This window comes from Artemia franciscana, chromosome 3, assembly GCF_032884065.1.
Source record: "Artemia franciscana chromosome 3, ASM3288406v1, whole genome shotgun sequence".
In the NCBI taxonomy this organism is placed as follows: Eukaryota; Metazoa; Arthropoda; class Branchiopoda; order Anostraca; family Artemiidae; genus Artemia; species Artemia franciscana.
The window spans coordinates 13,883,608-13,902,828 of NC_088865.1; the positions used below are offsets into that span (position 1 = coordinate 13,883,608).

At 36.1% G+C, this 19,221-nt stretch overlaps 1 protein-coding gene across 3 annotated transcripts in view; it reads left to right on the forward strand.

Annotated features, from left to right (window-relative positions):
- The first annotated feature begins 3,083 nt into the window (after positions 1-3,083).
- LOC136024908 (uncharacterized) overlaps positions 3,084-19,221 on the forward strand; it is a 55,434-nt gene continuing 39,296 nt past the window's right edge. Inside the window, exons 1-2 of one of the 3 annotated variants that reach the window (XM_065700471.1) lie at positions 3,084-3,199; positions 7,512-7,682. In XM_065700471.1, the coding sequence (XP_065556543.1) occupies positions 3,173-3,199; positions 7,512-7,682 (198 nt within the window). In that variant the 5' untranslated portion in view covers positions 3,084-3,172. Of the gene's footprint in view, positions 3,200-5,694; positions 5,800-7,511; positions 7,683-19,221 lie in introns of those variants that run through there. The other 2 variants (XM_065700469.1, XM_065700470.1) reach the window with 2 other exon arrangements.

Here is a 19,221-nt window from a genome sequence, read left to right on the forward strand (position 1 = left end):
AGCCGGTAAAACGGAACATGTCACCTAATTGGTTTTTCTGTTTGAGTTTTTTTTTGCCAGTTAAAGGGAAATTTTACTAATTGGTTTTTATTATATGATTCAACAAATTAAGGTGGCCAATAAAACTCACCAATAGCTTGACCGGCCTTTTAACACAAAGGCAAACATCTCGTTCAAACAGGTGAAAGTACACCAGGGATTTTATCAATGAACATAATTTTTTAATCTTAAAGCGTGCCTGTTGTCCCTTCAACATCCATTTCCTTTCCATCTCCAACTACTTAGCTAAAAGATAGGCATGTTGCGCCTATTTTAAAGGGAAGTGTGCAATTATTTTTAGTTGGCTTGATTCTGGAAACATATTTATAAATAAATAATTTTATTGCCCACTACAACTAGACATGAAATGTCACATAATGGAGTATGAAAAGATAATAAAAGAAAAAGGGAAAAAGCACACAAACGAATGACACACACTACTACTACTACTACTACTAATAACTCACTGCAGCACCAAGCCGCCTGAGGCCAACACAACTACGCACGCTCCTCCTCCAACCTAATCTATTTAAAGCCTCCCTCTTTACACCCTCCCAGGAAGTTCCCATTTCCTTTAAATCTTTATTTATGACATCCTCCCAACCCAGACAAGGACGACCTGCTTTCCGTGTAGCCCCAGACGGTTGGCCAAAAAGGACAATCTTCGGTAATCTGTCATCCTTTATCCGTAGAATGTGGCCTAGCCATCTCAACCTTTCTTTCATTATAGCCCCAGAAAGTGGGATTGAACCACACTTTTCGTACAACCTACTGTTTGAAATACGGTCAGTCAGCCGGGTACCCAGAACAATCCCTAGACAATTTCTCTGGAAAACATCTAGTAAATTTTCATCTGCTTTTCGGAGTGCCCATGCTTCAGAGCCATATTTGACCACTGTCATCACTGTAGCTTCCGATATTCTAATCTTGGTTTGTAGACTTATCTTTCTATTCTTCCAAACTTTTTTTAACTGTGAAAAAACACCCTGAGCCTTAGCTATTCTACTTTTAACATCTTCACTTCTCCCACCATCTTTACTAATAATACTACCAAGGTAACTGAAGCTCCCAACCTGATCAATCTTTTTGTTACCTAATGTCACCTGTTCATCTTCACTTATTCCTAGCCATAGTGACTTATTCTTAACATTAATTTCCAAGCCTATTTTAGCACCCTGAACTCGCAAAACCTCTAAAAATTCATTCATTTTGCTCACACTTTCATCTAATATGCTTAAATCATCTGCATAATCTAAGTCCAGGAGCGTTCTTCCTCCCCATTTGATTCCATGGTCTCCAATTGCCTTTCCTGTGCTCCTTAAGACGAAGTCCATCAGTTAACAGTAAACAATTTAAACAAAAATTAAATAAATATAAATATAAAATACATTCATAGGCGCTGGCTAATAGTTTGAAAAAAACTATGCCTATGATCAAATGATGAAGCAAACCGGTGCTTTCCTCCGATTTCAATCATTAAAGGGTCGCACAAATTATACCTAGTTAAAATTCTATAATTACGTGTCCAATATGGTAAGCCGAAACTATACTTGGCATACTTAAAGAAAAAAGATCTGATACGCTTCTTATCCCTATCAGTAAAAATAATCCAAAAAGACGAAAGCACTAGCAAGCGAGGAGAAACACAAGCCTTATATAAACACGAGCAAAAACTCTGATTATAACGTGATCTACAAAATGTTAAAGCACCATAAGCCTTTCAAGCCTTTTCAACGAAATTTCCGATTAGGCCTTCACGGGTTGTCTTCATATTATGGCCAATAGGGAGCCCAAGATAAGTCATTGATTTGGAAGAAGAAATCACCTCATCACCGAACTTCCCCTCATAGGAAAAATCATGATTACTCTTGGGGTCAGCAACATGTAGAACGCTTTTACTAGTATTAAATGATAGGCCAATTTTAGCATAATAAACCTTTAAAATGTTAAAATTTCCTCAATTGGAGGAACAGAGCGGCTTATGTTTATAACATCATTAGCGTAATTCAATACTGAAACATCAAGTCCACGATAAATACAACTACTGATCGTATACGACTGCGCCTCAAGGACGCCATTATTATAAAGAGGAGGAGAGGTAATAGAAGCTTGACGAATCCCTTTTCGTACGGGAATCATAATCTCAGACAAAACAAAGCCCCCAACAACAGGTACCTTAATTTTAACATGGAGCTTTCTATACATACTTCTAAAACGCGTTATAATGGAATGAGACAACCTTCATTGCAATCCCACCCCTCCCAATTAGTCTCCTAAGTCACGCTGAAAGTTGGCGGAGCTCTGTTCGAAAACATTTCAGCGTGTCACCACAGCAAAGGCTTCGGCCCGCCGGCGGTGTATCGGGATGTTGATGCACCGCCAAACATTTCTAGCACTGAATTATTTTCTGAGATTTTTGAGAGGCAAATGTAAGGCAAAATCCAATATTCAATGGCAAATACAAGTTTTTGGATTCCTCTCAAAATATTTTGAATTTATTTGTCTACTACATTACATACTTTAGATTATATTTCAGTTTCGTCTGTTATCTTCACTACAGTGTAATGCTTTCTAATTAAAATGAGTTTCGACCAGCCCTGATATTCCTCGAACGTTTTTGTCTTTTGGTTGAGCAAATATACGTAAAATTTTTACCAAACTTCTAAGAGCAATAGCATTCAAACCGCTGACCCACACTGTAGCTAACGTCGGGTAACAAGCTAATGAATGAATCAATGAATGAATTTTATTACCCGTAAAAGTATAAAAACAGAAAGTACGGAGTATTATAAATAAGCAAAAAAATAAATGACCTAATTAACCCGTATTAATATGGAAAAAAGGCTGCAGAGGGTCATAAACGTGAACATAGACCATCACTGATCGTCTTTTTGCATAAATCATCACTGGAAGACCGAATCCGAGAAGGCACGTCTATTAAACCAAATGGAGCAATGACTTTTCTGTTTCAGTGCCATCTACAAACCCGGAGGAGGAATTTGCAATATCTGAAATTAGCCGCACGTAGAGTGTGACGATCTTTCTTACGAAACAAATGAGCGATATCTGATAAAAACAAAAGTACAGGGGCACAATAAGCGTTATAAATCATGCACAAACCGTTGCGGTTGTAATGACTTTTGCTTGTGGATATTATTCCGTAAGTGATGCGTAAGTTTTTCACGGCTTGTTTCACTAGGGATGAATAGGTAGTGGAAAGTGTTGGGCCGAAACACAGACTAGGCCAACTAACTAAAGAAGAACATGGTAGAACTGCAGTCCCAGCAACGAGTGGAGCGAGCGCATAAGCGCTATTAAAACAAATAAACTCACATTTAGACGCATTAACTGACAGGCCAATCTTAGATAGTTCATTGGTTAATATAGTAAAATTAGAAAGTAATCTACGGCGAGTCCGGGCAACAAGCAAAACGTCGTCTGCATATGCAACAGAAGACAAACCAATATTACAGTAAAAAAACTTAAATTTTAAGGGGACACAGGCACGATTCAAACACACATTTAAATATACTAGGAGACAACACGGCACCTTGCCAAACTCCCTTATTAATTTTTACCGGGTCAGATATTTGGCCATTCCAGGTAACTTTAATTTCAGACTTCGAACACCAAGAAGACAATAAACATTGTACAGAAGGATTAATACCTGAAGACGCAAGGGAAAATAGAGCCTTAGAGTACACAATATTGTCGAAAGCCCCAAAAATGTCAACAGCAAGACAGTATAAAGACATTTTAGTTTTAACGTCATCTTTCATGAGCCGACTTAAAACATGATATGCATGGGAGCAACCAAAACTTTTCCAACAACCAAACTGAAAAGGCGTAAAATCACATTTTACGCCTTTTCAGGCGTCATTTTACGCCTTTAAAATCACAACCAAAATTTTTCCGACAACCAAACTGAAAAGGCGTAAAATCACATTTCGACTCAATTTCTGGTAGTAATAAAAGTTCAAGCAACTTACTTAAGAAACACGATACTGTAATGGGACGATAATTTGCACATGAAGTGGTGTCTTTTGTTAATCCATATTTACTTTATTGTGTTTCTGTTTGGGCATCAACTTTTCCTTCAACGTTTAAACCTCTTCAAACTCTACAAAATAAAGCCCTTAGATTAATTTTTAATGTTAATAATAGATCCTCAGTTAGCCAACTTTATGGATCTTCTGGTTTCTTCTCTGTTCATCAACATCATCTTATTGCCACTTCTAATATTTGCCACAATTATGTCTTTGAACAACTTTCAGTAAATTTCCCAAGATTATTCCCGACAAATTCACAATTCCACAATTATCCAACATCTCATAGTTCTGATTTCCCTTTTGAAATTAGACCAACGGTGCGAGCGGGATTTAGTTTGCGTCATATTGGTCCAAATAGCTGTGAGAAATTGTAATGATAGAAACAAATTTCTAAAGTTATTAAGAAATCATGTTGCTAGTCTCCCATAATATTTTCCGGTGTGAGTGCTGAAGTTTGATTTCCGTAAGAAGTGCACATTAGTTTAAGCCGAAGTAATGACGGGTATTTCTTTTGTTTGTGTTTCTTTTGGTGATATACCACACGCTTAAGATTGCCATTAGGCATTTGCGCTGTTTGTTTATATGGTTTAATTCTTGTTGTAAATAAACATGTATCTATCTATCTATTTTGTATGTTGGGACACCATAAAGTCTTCTTGACTTGACTCTAGAGTTGAAATAATTGAGCCGTCAAAAACAATTCTGGTATTGGCCCTGTGGAACCCTGTTTATTACATCAGAAATGTTTTGAGGAGGCAATATGTAAAATTTTAGGAAAAATATTTTGCTCCTTCTGAGGAAATTACAAAAATGACCTCTATCGGAATTTACGCAACAAGTTTGACTCTTTGTGATATCGCTCTTTCCGATTACCTAAAGAGTAACTGTGAGAACTTTTCGCTCGACGATGTTTCCGCTCTTGCAATTTTTTGATGCCTTTACCAGGAAAATTAAAAAAAAATCACTCTTATTAGTTGCCAGTTGGAACATACCTTACGTTTTTCCAAAAAGGCTAGTTTAAATAACAAAAATGATGACGCCACAAGTTTCACAGAACTCCCATAGTAGTATTAGTTAATGGCATCTTATTGTCTTAGAGAATCTTTAGTCTTAAGAGAATCTTAGGTAGTTTTTTTTTAAAGATGATCTTGACCAACTTGCTGAAATAATAGCCCCATACAATAAAATAACAACTTCAACAGAATTTACCCGACATAAGCTTAATGGAATCAGTAATTGTTGTTAAAATATTCGGGAAGATATCGTATTACATATGATAACCGTGACCTGACCCGTTATCTTGGCTGCTAACATCTTCTGAAATCATCAAATAAAAATTGACTTATTTATCACAGACTAGCTGGTGATACTCTTCTCTTAGATTAGCAAGCCAGACATATACCTTGAATTAGGTTCATTATCATGAACTAATATAATAAAGTATTTCTTGGAAAACCTAGTATGGTTACGAAATAGGAAATAATCCTTTCAAATTCAGCAAAAAAGCAATGCAAACCTGCTGTTGCCAGCTAATCTTCAAATTTTATTTCCTTGTTGCTTAATTTTTATGTTTTATTTGGCCAAATTCTTATCAGTGTCGCAGCTACTAAAGCTAATGAAGGTTCAGTTGCTGAATTTGCTTACAAGAAGAACCATGACATCGACAAGGAAACTTTTTAGCAACCTCATCAAATCTCCGGCTAGACCAGCGGTAATATAGTTTTTAATTTAATAATTTTCAGGATTATTTTTATCGTCCGAATTAAATTCAAAATTTAGTTTTAAGAAAGAATAAACAGAGATTGATGAATGTACTGTACGGAATAGGGACGGTTCCAACTGAATGTTCGCTTCAAAGCAGAGATGGGTCCAATTGATGTGTGGTGTGGAATAGAGACGGCTCAATATAAATGTGTGATGCCAAGCAGAGACGGTGGAAATAGATTTCCGGTTCCAAACTGAGCCTCGATTAAATATTTTCTGGTTTTCTACATAGACCGTGCTTTTCCATTTTAATCTTGAGTAATTCCTTAGAGAGTCTAGACCATCTTCAAATACCAAAAAAATAGTTTTGTAATTGAAATGGCATGCGAGTGCCATGGACCCCCTGTTATTACCTCCTCTCCTTATCCTTTTCCTAGAAACTCAAAACCTTTTTCCTCTGGGAGCCTATAATGCAAGACGTTTAGGTGGATTGGAGACATAATTTTTTTTCTCCTTCCAGAACAAAATTTGAAGTTTTCTAGCCGAACACACTCCCTAAATGTTTCAATGACATCCCTTTAGCTGATCCAAAGATAAACAGATACACTATTTGGACAGCCTTGATACGCGTAGTATCGGCAGATTTACATCTACCTCCTCCCTCAAGTCAAAACGTGAAATCCACCTGACTCCCAAAGACTTCTTGGAAGTTTCGACTCGATCTTCTGAGCCATTCTTGAGTTATTACGGATACCTTGTTTTACTGACCCGGGTGCAGAAAGTATCTTTGGATTTACGTCGACACTTCAGCATGAACATATTCAAATCCCATCAGAACTTTTGAGCCAAGTTTGAGTGTCAAATATTTTTGGCAGATTCGAGACAAAATATGTTTAGCCTTTCCCTGCTCTTTTCAAGTTAAAATCTGAAATCCACTTTCTTTTCAAGTTAAAATCTGAAAGCCCCTTCGCAGAAAAACTCCGCTAGAGTTTAAACCTGATCTTCTATGATTTTCCCAAGATATTGAATATATATTATTTTGATAACCGCGTAGCACATACTGATTTATCTTGTTAATTAAATATGAATAGATTATAAGTCTGGAAATGGCTTATAGTACAAAAATGTAGGTTGATAAAACACAAAACATATTTGGCCTTTCATTCTATCCTAAAAATAAAATTGAAGTCCCTCTGCCCCCTTCTTTTGGTCACCAACACTGCCTGAAAATCTTAGCTATATCCCTCATACTGTTTCCGAGATTTTGCAAAAATGGTAATGAAACTTTTGAGCCAATAAACAAGCAAGATGATATTTATAAAACCACTGGCAAATCATTGTGATTTTAGAAGATAAAGGGGGTTTTCCCATGGTTTTTGGAGACCATATCATCCCTAGATGGTATATTTATTGGATGCTTTGCTTATTTTGAAAATAATTCCTATTTCAAAATTTTGATCAGATGCCTCAAGGGTTTCAAGGGCCTGGGTAGAAAAAAGGGCACGTGAAAGAGACTTAAACCACGAGTTTTACAAGAATTTGAAATTTAATCTTTGTTGCCACATCGTTTGCCTTACGAGATGGAATCAAATAAGGCTATAGTTTAGATTTGGGATCAATTTTTAAGCATGAATGTCAAACTGTATGTGTGATTTGTCATTAATTTCAATCTTTTTATAAATTTTTTTATACTATTTTTTTTCTTAATATCAATTTTAGGTTTTGGGACTGTCAAAGCCTGCTTCTGTCAGACACGGCACTACAAACACAACAGCTCAAGAAAGAGCTGATCTGGAAGCAGTACTGCCGATAATAATCAAAGAAGCTATTGTGGAAAACCCAGTTCTTGAAGGTCTTCCAATGGTTCAAGCTTGGTACAAAAAGGTAAGGGTACGGATGCACTTTTAGTTTTCGCAGTCCAACTTGGGTATTTCTTTAAACATATTTTTAAGTTGTATGTATTCTTAAGGTCTAAGCCTATCGCCTATATCTGTGAATCTTTTTCATGAATATATCCAAGATTCTCATTAGTGTCTGACAAACATACAATGCCTCCAAAAATATATGTCATATCAGATAAGGATGTAAGGATAAAGACCCTCAAAGGCCATTTCTGGTGATCAGGACAAAGATTTGACGTTTCAGTTCCTGGTGTCATATCAAATAGGTAGGAAAAAAACAGATTATTCACTTAGTGAAGACGTAAAATTAAGAAAAACATTTTTTTTAGTTTCGTGCGCTATTGACAATATTTAAGAATCATACATACAAAAAGAGTAAGTACACCTGATGTTACCAAGTCACTTTTTGACAAAAAAAAAGTAAACTGTTGCAGTTGACGGGAGATCCCACCTGGTGGAACGAGCTTGGGAAGTTTCACGACAAACCCGTTGTATAGAGCAATAGAGGGCTCCTCTGTTTCTCGGAACTTGTTTCCCAAAGTTCTTCCTAAACTGTCCACTTTGTCACTATTCGCTTCCTTTACTTCACCAGTAAATGGTTGTATAACCTTCTTCCCGTGAGCCTTTACTATCACAAAATCATCAGACTGAACGCTTACGCCATACTTCGGATCTTTGTTACCTCTTCCATATTACAACTATCATCACTCAAGTCGTCAAGGACCAAAACACTCCCACTATCATTTCTGTCACTGTCAAAACATTTCACCAAGTTTAACTTTACGGTCCCCCCATTCTTCTTAAGTCTCTTCACCCCTTTCATCTTTACCAGCCTCACTTTCAAATCTGAACTTTCTTAGGGGTTTTGGTAATGATCCTTGACATATACTTTTTTCCATCCTCCGTTGGTTTTTGCGTGCTTGGATTTCAAAAGTAGCTTAACAATCCTATCTTTAATTTTCCATCTTCACTGTCAGCATCAGCTCTGAGTTTCCCACAAAGTGATAGTTTGACGGTTCAATGTTGTTTTCCCTGTTTGAGGCTGCTCCTGAAGTTGTAGGTAGTTTTCAAAATGATGCGTCCAGGATAATCAGTTCCTTTAATCATTACTAACAGCTGATGTGAGGTAGATAAAATTTTCACTCTTTTACTATCAAAGGCATTCCAGATAGAAGTCAAACCGCTGCCCTCCTTACTACATACTCTGAATACTAACCCTGTGTAGTTTGTCTTCAGTCATTTCATTCAGTCATTTCAGTCATTGTCTTCAGTCACTGCACAATTAAAAAATCAAATAAAAAAGATAAAACAAAAAGACGGGTAACATTTTCTGGTAGCACAGAAATCAAACAGGAAAAAGAAATATACCTCTAATTTGTCTTTCAACGCCTTTTTCAAATTTAATCAATGCTGTCATAATTACTTTCTTACCGCTCAATGCCTAAAACTAGTTCTTGGCCTTATCCAGAGTTTCTTGAATTTGCTGATTCGTCCATAATGCCAAATAAGGCCAGTTAAAAAAATAAAACAAAAATAAATCTGCCGACTTTTTATTTGTATGTTGAAAAACTTACAGGGATTATGAGGGGAGAGCTGGGACGTAATTTCAACGGTATTGGTTGTTATATTAGGAAAGAACTGTTAAATAGCAGATCGAGTGTTTCTTTTTTTAAATCTAATTTGTGTGTTTCGACACAACCAAATAAATAAACGATAAAAATGAATGGATTATTGTTCACTGCTAATAAAATGGACCAAGGGTTGTCTTGTGGCAATCCTGACATTGGGGTACATGCTTGAAACCCAAACTGTATTAGCAGGACATTGATGGAAGTAAAAAAGAATACACGTCTTATTACTTAAGGGATGGGTTTCCAAGAAAATATGAATTATCTTTCGTAACAATTAGAAGAAAATAAGTTTTATGTGCGCTTCTGAAAACCTGTTTCAAAAGGGTGAAAACAGAACCCACCTGCCTGGAAAATAAATGACTTGTGATGGTGATCAAACAGATCGTGGTAACGAACTGTAAGTAAAGAGCGACTGGGCTCGAAAGCAACTGAAACAAGGAAAAACGGTATTTTGATATAAATAGATACATTGTATAAATGTAATAGATACAATTAGCTTTTTATGCTGATTCCAAATATACAAGATTCATTATGTTTTGTGCTAACCACCAAAAGTCACAAGCCTGAGAAAATTGTCAGATCTTTGAAACAGGGGGAAAACATGCCTAAATAATCAAAGAATCTCAATGAAAATTACATCATCAGATTCAGCGTATCAGAGAACATTGCTGTAGGGGTTTCAAGCTCCCATCAGCAAAAATGTGTAATTTGACCTCTTTTACAGGAAGAAAAATTATGGATATTTGAGTAGTGGAGTGGTTCCAGAGTCTGAAGAAACCCTGTACATGGCATTTTCGGTCCCGGCACTTTTTTAAGCTAGTGAATATTTGCCAAAGTTTCTCCAAGACACACCTGTGTTACGTAATTGTTTACCTATACAAATTTATTGCGAATGACGTAATCTAGCATGACTTGCCTTACTAGAGCTCAAGATATGGTAGTCAAGTGGGGAACCCTCGGTTGTAACCGAGGATGATGTATTGAACGTTCTTCGAGACATTCTTCAAGACATTTTTAAGACGTTCCAAGACATTTCAAGACGTTTTTTATATAGTTTTTTCAAGACCTTTTTCATGACGTTTCAAGACATATTAAGACGTTTTAAAGATATTTTTCTTCAAGACGTTTTTAAAGATGTTTCGAGACAATTCAAGATATTTTTAAGACATATTCTTTAAGACATTTTTCAAGATATTTCAAGACGTTTATTAGGGTATTTTTCTTCAAGGCGTTCCAAAGACATCTCAAGACTTTTTTAAAACATTTTTCTTCAAGACGTTTTTTCTCAAGATTTTTTTCGAGTTATTTTCCCATCAGCTAGTCAAGTGGGGAACCCGGTTGCAAGTGATGGTGACGTATGGTTCACACTTGGGTGTTATGTAATATTCTTGGAGATGTTTCTTTTAATTTCTCTTCAATATTTTTTTGTTTTGAGATATTTTTTTTCTTGAGACCTTTTATCCTCAAGACACTTTTTACCTCGAGATATTTTTTTCTTTCGTCAAGCTTTTTTCCTCAGGAGACCTTTATAATCCGTCAAAAAAGATTTTTGTCCTGTGTAGGAATCAAGAGTAAGACCACAGGTTTCCCCAAAAAATTGATTCCTCTGGAACCTGATGCAACAAATCATTCCTAATATTATGTTCTTTGAAATGGTTTGTTCCCGCCCGTACCCTAGCATCCAACAATAATACTGATTATTGACCTGTTGCACAGACCTGTTTGTTAAGTAATAGTTTTAAGGATATTATCATAGCGGCAACATTGTGGATATTGATCTTGTTCTTAGAATATTTTTCGTAATGGATGCTTAACTGATAGGTTGCTTATAAGCTATATTTACTTAAGTTCGCTTACCACGGCACCGCCATTCCAAGTGAATTAAAATGAACCTAGCTTGAAAGTAACCTATCACATAAAAGTCGCTTATGCTCGGATGCAGGTACCTGGGGTACGGCAGTTTAGCTGTGGGTACCCTTACTGTGGAAGGCGGTATTCTTACTGATCAAGTTGATTCAGATAGTCATTCCAATGTCTCAGTTGATGGGAATTTTATTAGTCAAATTGATTCAAGTCTCGTTTCATGTGTTTGCATGTTTCTGTGTCTGTCTTTATGTGTTTCTGTGTCTGACCACGTGTGTTTGTGTTTGTGTGTGTGTTTATTTTTGTTTCCAACTCTCTCTCTCTCTCTCTCTCTCTCTCTCTCTCTCTCTCTCTCTCTCTCTCTCTCTCTCTCTCTCTCTCTCTCTCTATCTATCTCTCTCTCTCTTTGCCTTTGTATTTCTGTATGTATTTTTGTCTCTGTGCCTGTCTTTCTGTGTTCATGTGTCTTACTCTGTGTATTTGAGTATGTTTTTGTCTCACTATCTGTGCCTGTGTGTCCGACGCTGTGTGTTTGTGTTTATTTTGTCTCAGTGTCTGTCTTTGTGTGTTCTTGTGTATGACTGTATATGTTTGTTTTGTTTTTGTCTCTACGTGAGTCTTAGTGTGTTTATGTGTCTGACTGCCTGTATTTTTTCGTGTGTTTTTGTCTCTCTATCCTTGTTTCTATGTGTCTAACTCTGGGTGTTCTTGTAAGTTTTTTGGTTCAGTGTCTGTATTTGTGTGTTCATGTTTTTGTCTCTGTGTTTTTGTGTTTGCGTATCTGAATTTGTGTGTTTGTGTGACTTTTTGTCTCTGTGTGTTCGTGTGTCTGACTCTCTGTGTTTTGTGTATGTTTTTCTCTCTCTCTCTCTCTCTCTCTCTCTCTCTCTCTCTCTCTCTCTCTCTCTCTCTCTCTCTCTCTCTCTCCCTGTTTGTCTTTCTCTGTGCCTATTTGTCTGACTCTGAGCGATTACATCTGTTTTGTCTCAGTGTTTGTCTTTGTGTTTTTGTGTCTCTGACTCTGTGTGTTTGTGAGTTTGTTTGTTTTTTTCTCCTTTTCTTCGCTCGTGTGTCTGACTCTTTGTGTTTTTGTGTGTTTTGTTTCTGTGTGTGTCTTTGTGTGTTTGTTTATCTGACCCTTTGTGTTTTTGTATTTTTTTTTGTCTCTGTCTCTTTGCCTGTCTGTCTGACTCCCTGATTTTATCCCTGTGCGTGTCTTTATGCTATCGCGTTTTAGACTCTTTGTGTTTGTTTTTATTTCTGTGTCGGTCTTTGTGCATTATTATGCATGACTTTGTCTGTCTGTGTGTGTTTTTTGTCTCTCTGAATTTTTGAATGTTTAGAAGGTTTTAATTTTATGGGGAAAAAAGTATAAGACCACTGGTTAATAGGAATATGAAAAATACTTACTCAAGGAAATGTTTTAAATTCAATGCCCTTTTTAAAAATGAAGGGGATTTTTTGCAAAATCACTGGAAATAAGGAGAGGAGGGGGTAAACTGACTTGGATGATCCAATTCGAAAAACGAAGTGGGAAATTCCTCTGTTCAATTAAGAAACAATTATTAATTTTAGTTTATAGGGCTATTTTTGTATTAAATGGTTGAAAATGCTTTCAGAATGATAGTATTTGCCAGAGATTGCCAAGGACAAGTCATAGAGTGTCAATGTGGTTTGAACTGCCTTAGACTATTGCGTTAAACAATGAAGTGGAAAGTCCTGCTGTTCAAATAAAAATAGTGGTCAATTTTAGTTTACAGGGTTATTTTTGTAGAAAAATGGCTGAAAAGGCTTTACAGATGATAATGTTTGCTAGAGGGTGCCAAGAGCCATCCATAGAGTGACACGGTGGTGTGAACTGCTTTGGGATCATGCTCTAACAATAAAATGGAAAGTCCCGCTGTTCAAGTAAAAAAAAGGTTAATTGTAGTTTACAGAATAATTTTTGTAGGAAAAAGGCTGAAATTGCTTTAGGAATGATAAGCTGATAACGCCATGATGGCGTGAACTGCCACGAGTCATCAGACGAAACGCTATTGAAAGTTTTCCTTTAAACTAAAGCGATCTATTTTAGTATATACTGTTTGTATGGTTATTTTTTGTAGAAAAAATGGTTGAATATATTTTAGGAATGGTAGTGTGTGCCAGAGGGTGCCAAAGACCAGCCATAGAGTTTCACTGGATTTGCTATAGAGTATCATGATCTAACAATAAAATAGTATATTCCCACTGTTCAAATAGAAAATATCAATCGGGATATTAAAATGTCAGGAAACGCTTAAGTGATGATGATGGCTGCCACAAGGTGCCAACATACAGCCAATTTTTACAAAATCACTGGAACTAAGGAAAAAGCTAATTCAAAGAATTGTTTTAATTTCTATGCCCTTTTGAACAATAAAGAAAATATTAAATTAAAGACGAAAAGATATTGAAGCAGATTAAATGTTTGGCTAAAAGTAAGAAGTGACGTTAAGACTTGAGAGCCATATCTATAATGCAAGGTAAAAGTTTGCCTTGTTTTTAGAAGGTAATTACTGTACGTTTTAGAAGGTTTCAATTTTACAAGGGAAAATATATAAAACCACTGACTGAAGGGGATAAGGAAAAGGCTTATTCAAGAAAATTTTATATACGTTTTATACTGGTTCTTGTTGGACTACAAAGTTCTCGGACCAAATTGGAAGAGAGTACAAGATTTATTGATTAAAACCTGTGGTTGTCACACAGTACTCTATTTTTCATGTCGTAACTATACTTACAGCGAATTTCCAAGCATTTATGTGGATAATTTTTGGTTGAATGTCCTTATGGCCCAAAAAACCCTCTTCTAGCTGTATAATATTGATCACAGTGACCTAAGAGTTAAGTGCTTTAGAATTGTTTTTGAATTTATTTTTTAACAAAACTTATGAGTACAATAAAAGTCTTTGTCTTCATCTTTTAAATTTCTTGTACCACGATGAATCTTTAATATTTCACTGTTGTAATTAAGGAATCTTGTAGCCTGTGTACATCTGTAGACTTTAGGTAAACCCGTTCAAGACTTTGTCTGATATAACTGCAAAATTCTGTGTAGCGAAGAGGAAAAGAGAGACTATTAACCGTATAGGAAGGTGTACCGTATTCTAGCCATAAGGGTACTCTTGGTGTCATTTCACCACTGATAGCGCGTTCAAATTTCAATGAAGTAAAGAAATTCATTTCTAAAAATATACTATGAACAAGATCAATATCTACAACGTTGCCGCTCTGATAATATCGCCTAGATTGTTATTTAACAAACAGGTATGCACAATAGATCAATAATCAAAACATTGTTGGATGCTAGCGCCCGTACGAGAAAAAAACCATTGCGTAGAATTTGTTTCGAAAAACATAGTATTAGGAATGATTTGTTGGTTCGGGTGTCTAAAGCACCTACGTTTATGTACGTTTGTTATGTTACTACACCGGACAAAGTCTTGGATGTCGAATTATTTAGATTCCCTGAAGAAAAAAATCTTGAAAAAATATATCGAGGCAAATATGTGTGGAGGAAAAAACTCAAAAAAATGTCCTGAGGAAAAAATGTTTCAAGACAAAAAAAATATTGAAGAAAAGAAAAAATATCCTGAAATATTACGTAAAAACAACGTGCGCACAATGTGTCACCCTCAGTTACAACCAGGTGTTCTCTAATTGACTAGCGGCCCTGATGGGAAAATATCTGAAAGGAATCTTGAAAATAAATGCCTTGAAGAAAAAAGTCTCAAAAATGTCTTGAAAGTCTTGAAATTTCTTGAGACGTCTTGAAAGATGACTGGAAGAAAAATGTCTTAAAAAGGTTTTGGAATGTCTTGAAACGTCTGAAAAAACGTCTTGAAGAAAAATGTCTTAAAAAACGTCTTGAAATGTCTTTAAAACCGTCTTGAAGAATAATGTTTTAAAAAACGTTTCGAAACCTCTTGAAAATGTCTTGAAGAACGTCTTGACCAGTGTCTAATACGTCATAATCAGTTACAACTGGGGGCTCCCTATTTGACTAGCAGATCCTGAGCTCTAGCAAAATAAGTCACGTGAGATTAGGTCATCCTCAGTAAATTTGCATAGGTGAACAATTACGTTCTAGTTACGACAATTACGGTCCAATTCTCCTAGTGGATCGGGAGAGAGCAAATTCAAACGGAATTTAAACGTTCCAGTGCCCTTTTAAGTGACCAAGAAAATTAGAGGACACCTACCCTCTCCTTCCCCCTTTTCTTCCCCAAAGTCGCCTGATCAAAATTTGTGATAACTATTTTATTCAGCATAGATGAAAGATCCAGTAACAATGTCTTTGGGGATAACATGACCCCCCACAGCCCTTGGGAAAAGGACTTTAAGTTATTGAACTTTTCTATTGCTTACGTATAGTATTTCTTATTGAGTAGTTTACATATATTTTTAGGGGAATTCTACTGGGGGTGAGTTTTCATGGGGAGAATTTTTCTTGGGAAGGGAACCTTCCGGGGTAATCTTTCCAGGGAAATTTTTTACGAAGGGAAATTTGACACAATTCCTATACAAGATTCTTTTTATTATTTCTACTCTTTATAGCCGACTCAATTTTGAACGTGGAGGTGTTCCGAAAACATTGTCCAGGGGAAATTTTCAACGGGTTAAGAATTTTTGCGGGAATTATTTAGTGGTACTTGGGGTATATTCCTTGTGATGAACTCTCCATGGGATAATTTTGCAGGAGAACTCCTCCGTGGGGAAACTTCCGCGGAAACAACCTCTCACGTGGGGAGGGATTTCCTGAAAAGATTTTCAACAGAAGGGGAGTTTCCAGAGTGGTTGGAAAAACGATTAGAAATTAGATTTCTTTCAAATGAAGTATGCTAAGGAGAATTTTTTAAGTGGAATCATCCGAGAGAAACTTTACGAGGAGAGTTGATTTGCAGCGAGGACGGAGGGAATTTTACGGGGGGGAGATTATTTTATTAGAGGAAATTTCTACGGATAAGTCAGGGGATGGTATTTCTTATGAAGGGGGAGCCGGATTTGCAGGAATTGTTTAAATATTATCTGAAAATAAATAATAAAAAAAAGTTTTTTCAACTAAAAATAAAGAGCAACATTAAAACTCAAAATGAACAGAAATTATTCCGTATATGACGGGGTTGTCTCCCTCCTCAATACCTTGCTCTTTACGCTAAAGTTTGACTATTTGTCCCAATTATTTAAGAACGATTTCTTAAGGTGATTCTCCGAGGTTTGAAGCAAATTCTATTTCCTATAGCATTGAAATACGCAACGAGATTTTCTCCTTTCTCATTGGCTTAATTGCTCTCTTGAGGGTTGTACCAGAATATTTAAATACTGTTGTTTATTACGATCGGATTTAAAGGGAATTTAAATTTTTTTCACATGTCTAATTGGTAACAGCTGACCATTGAAATTTGGTTGGTTACAAGTCAGATAACAGTTTAGCATTTGAATTTTCACAATGGGCAGAAAAAAAATAAGAACAAATAAAGGATGGGAAAACCTGAGACATTGGTAAGTTCTATTCCAACGTTATTGTAGATTATATTACTTTTATTCATGTACAAGTTACATTTTCAAACAGTTCGTGGTAACGAACTGTAGTAAGGAGCGAAGGGGCTCAATAGTAACCAAAACACTAAAAAACGAAGTTTTGATACAAATAGTTACATCAAAAGAATTGCATTTTAATGCTGATTTTAAATATATAAGTTTCATCAAGTTTAGTCTTACCGGTCAAAAGTTACGAGCCTGAGAAAATGTGCCTTATTTTAGAAAATAGGCGGAAATACCCTCTAAAAGTCACATAATCTTAACAAAATCACACCATCAGATTCAGCGTATCCGAGAACCCTACTGTAGAAGTTTCAAGCCCCTATCATAAAAAAGGTGGAATTTTGTATTTTTGCCAGAAGACAGATAACGGGTGCGTATTTTTTGTTTTTTCTTTGTTGTTTTTTTCCTCAGGGGTGATTGTATCGACCTAGTTGTCCTAGAATGTCGCAAGAGGGTTCATTCTAACGTAAATTAAAAGTTCTAGTGTCCTTTTTAAGTGACCGAAAAACTGGAGGGCACCGAGGCCCCCTCCAACGCACAGTTTTGTCCAAGGTCACCGGATCAAAATTTTGAGATAACCATTCTGTTTAACTCAGTCAAAAATCTAATAAATATGTCTTTGGGGATGATTAAATCCACCTCAGTTCCCGGGGGAGGGGCGGCAACTTATAAACTTAGACCATTGTTTACACATAGTAGTTGTTAATTATGAAGTGTACAGAGGTTTTCAGGGGGACTTTTTTGTGTTGGGGTTAGGGTGGGTCGGGGGGGGCAGGTTACGTGGGAGGATCTTTCCATGGAGGAATTTTTCATGAGGGAAGAGAATTTCCATGAAGGGGTCGCAGGATTTTCTAGCATCATTTATAAAAAGACAATGAGAAAATATTTTTTTTCAAATGGAAGTAATGATCAACATTAAAACTTAAAACGAGCATAAAATATTACTTAAATAAGGGGGTTTGTCTCTTCCACAATACCTTGCTCTTTACGCTAAAGTATTTTTAGTAACTTCAATTAGTTATTCTACGGCCTTTGTGATTCAAGGGTCATTCTGAAAGATTTGGGACAAAATTCAAGCTTTAGTGTAAAGAACGAGGTATTGACGAGGGGGCAAACTCCCTCATATACGTAATAAAAATACACACATATATAAGTTCGTTACATAAGCTAATTCGTAAGGTACGTATGTTTATTACTAACAAAAACGTTTGTAAAAATATAATAAAAAAAAATCTAGTTGTATTTTTAAGTAACCAAACATTTGGAGGTAACTAGGCCTCCTTTCCCCCCCCTTTTTTTTTAGCGAAATCGTCCGATCAAAACTATGAGAAAGCCATTTAGCTTGTAATTAACATAAAATTGCTTCTCCAAACTAAACATCCGTATGATATATGGGTAGATTATAGCAAAATATATCGTGCAGAGTACATTCCGGCAGAATATGCTTCAATCTTTTGAGGATGCCAACTCCACGTGCAACTTTGGTGGAGATAATGTCGCTATGATGCTTCCACGATAGATTTGAATCAATATGGAAGCCGAGGTACCGCAGCTTTTCACCTAATAGAACTTTACTACTTATATCAACAGAATCACCCACTCTACAAAATGTCAGTAAGAATTTTTCTTTACATTCACACACAGCAAACTTAAACTTGTAAACATCTCTAATCTTTTGAGAGTAATATGAGCTTTTACTATTAAATCATCTGCGGATTTTGCAAATACTGTTAGCAATATATGTATCCTTTAGATAAACGCGCGTCTTGTTCACATAAACTGAATAAAGTAAAGGGCCCAGCACAGACATTTTGCTATTTATAATGTTAGATATTGTCGTATGAGTGTCTACACCAGGTAACTACTTTACCCCATGAAATACAAGGCTATCAAGCATGGACTCCTGATCATAATTATCAAGCTTTTTTTCTATTCTACTAATCCTCTCCTCCAAATTTTCAATTTGAAATCTCAGACTAACAAGAGCCTGCTCGATTTTGCAAACTTTGGATTAAACTTGAGCGTGATTGAATCATAAACCTGGCTGATTATCAGTTCAATACCTTCTTTGTTCAATGAATTTGGGTCATTGGGTCATTGGACGGTTAATTCGAAAAAATGAGGTATTTTTAAGTTACGAAGGAGTGATCGAATCTTAATGAAATCTCATATTTAGAAGGATCTTGCAACTCAGATCTTTTATTTTAGATCTGGCTGAATCCAGTTTCATTGGGAGGAATTGTGGGGGGGACCGGAAATCTTGGAAACGCTTAGAGTGGAAAGGTCACGATGAAATTTGGTGGGAAGAATAAGCACACATCCAAGATACGTGACTGACATAACTGGACCGGATCCTCACTCTTTGGGAGAGTTGGGGGGGGGGGGGGGGTAATTCTGAAAAATTAGAAATATGAGGTATTTGTAATTTATGAACTGGTGATCAGATCTTAATGAAACTTGATATTTAGA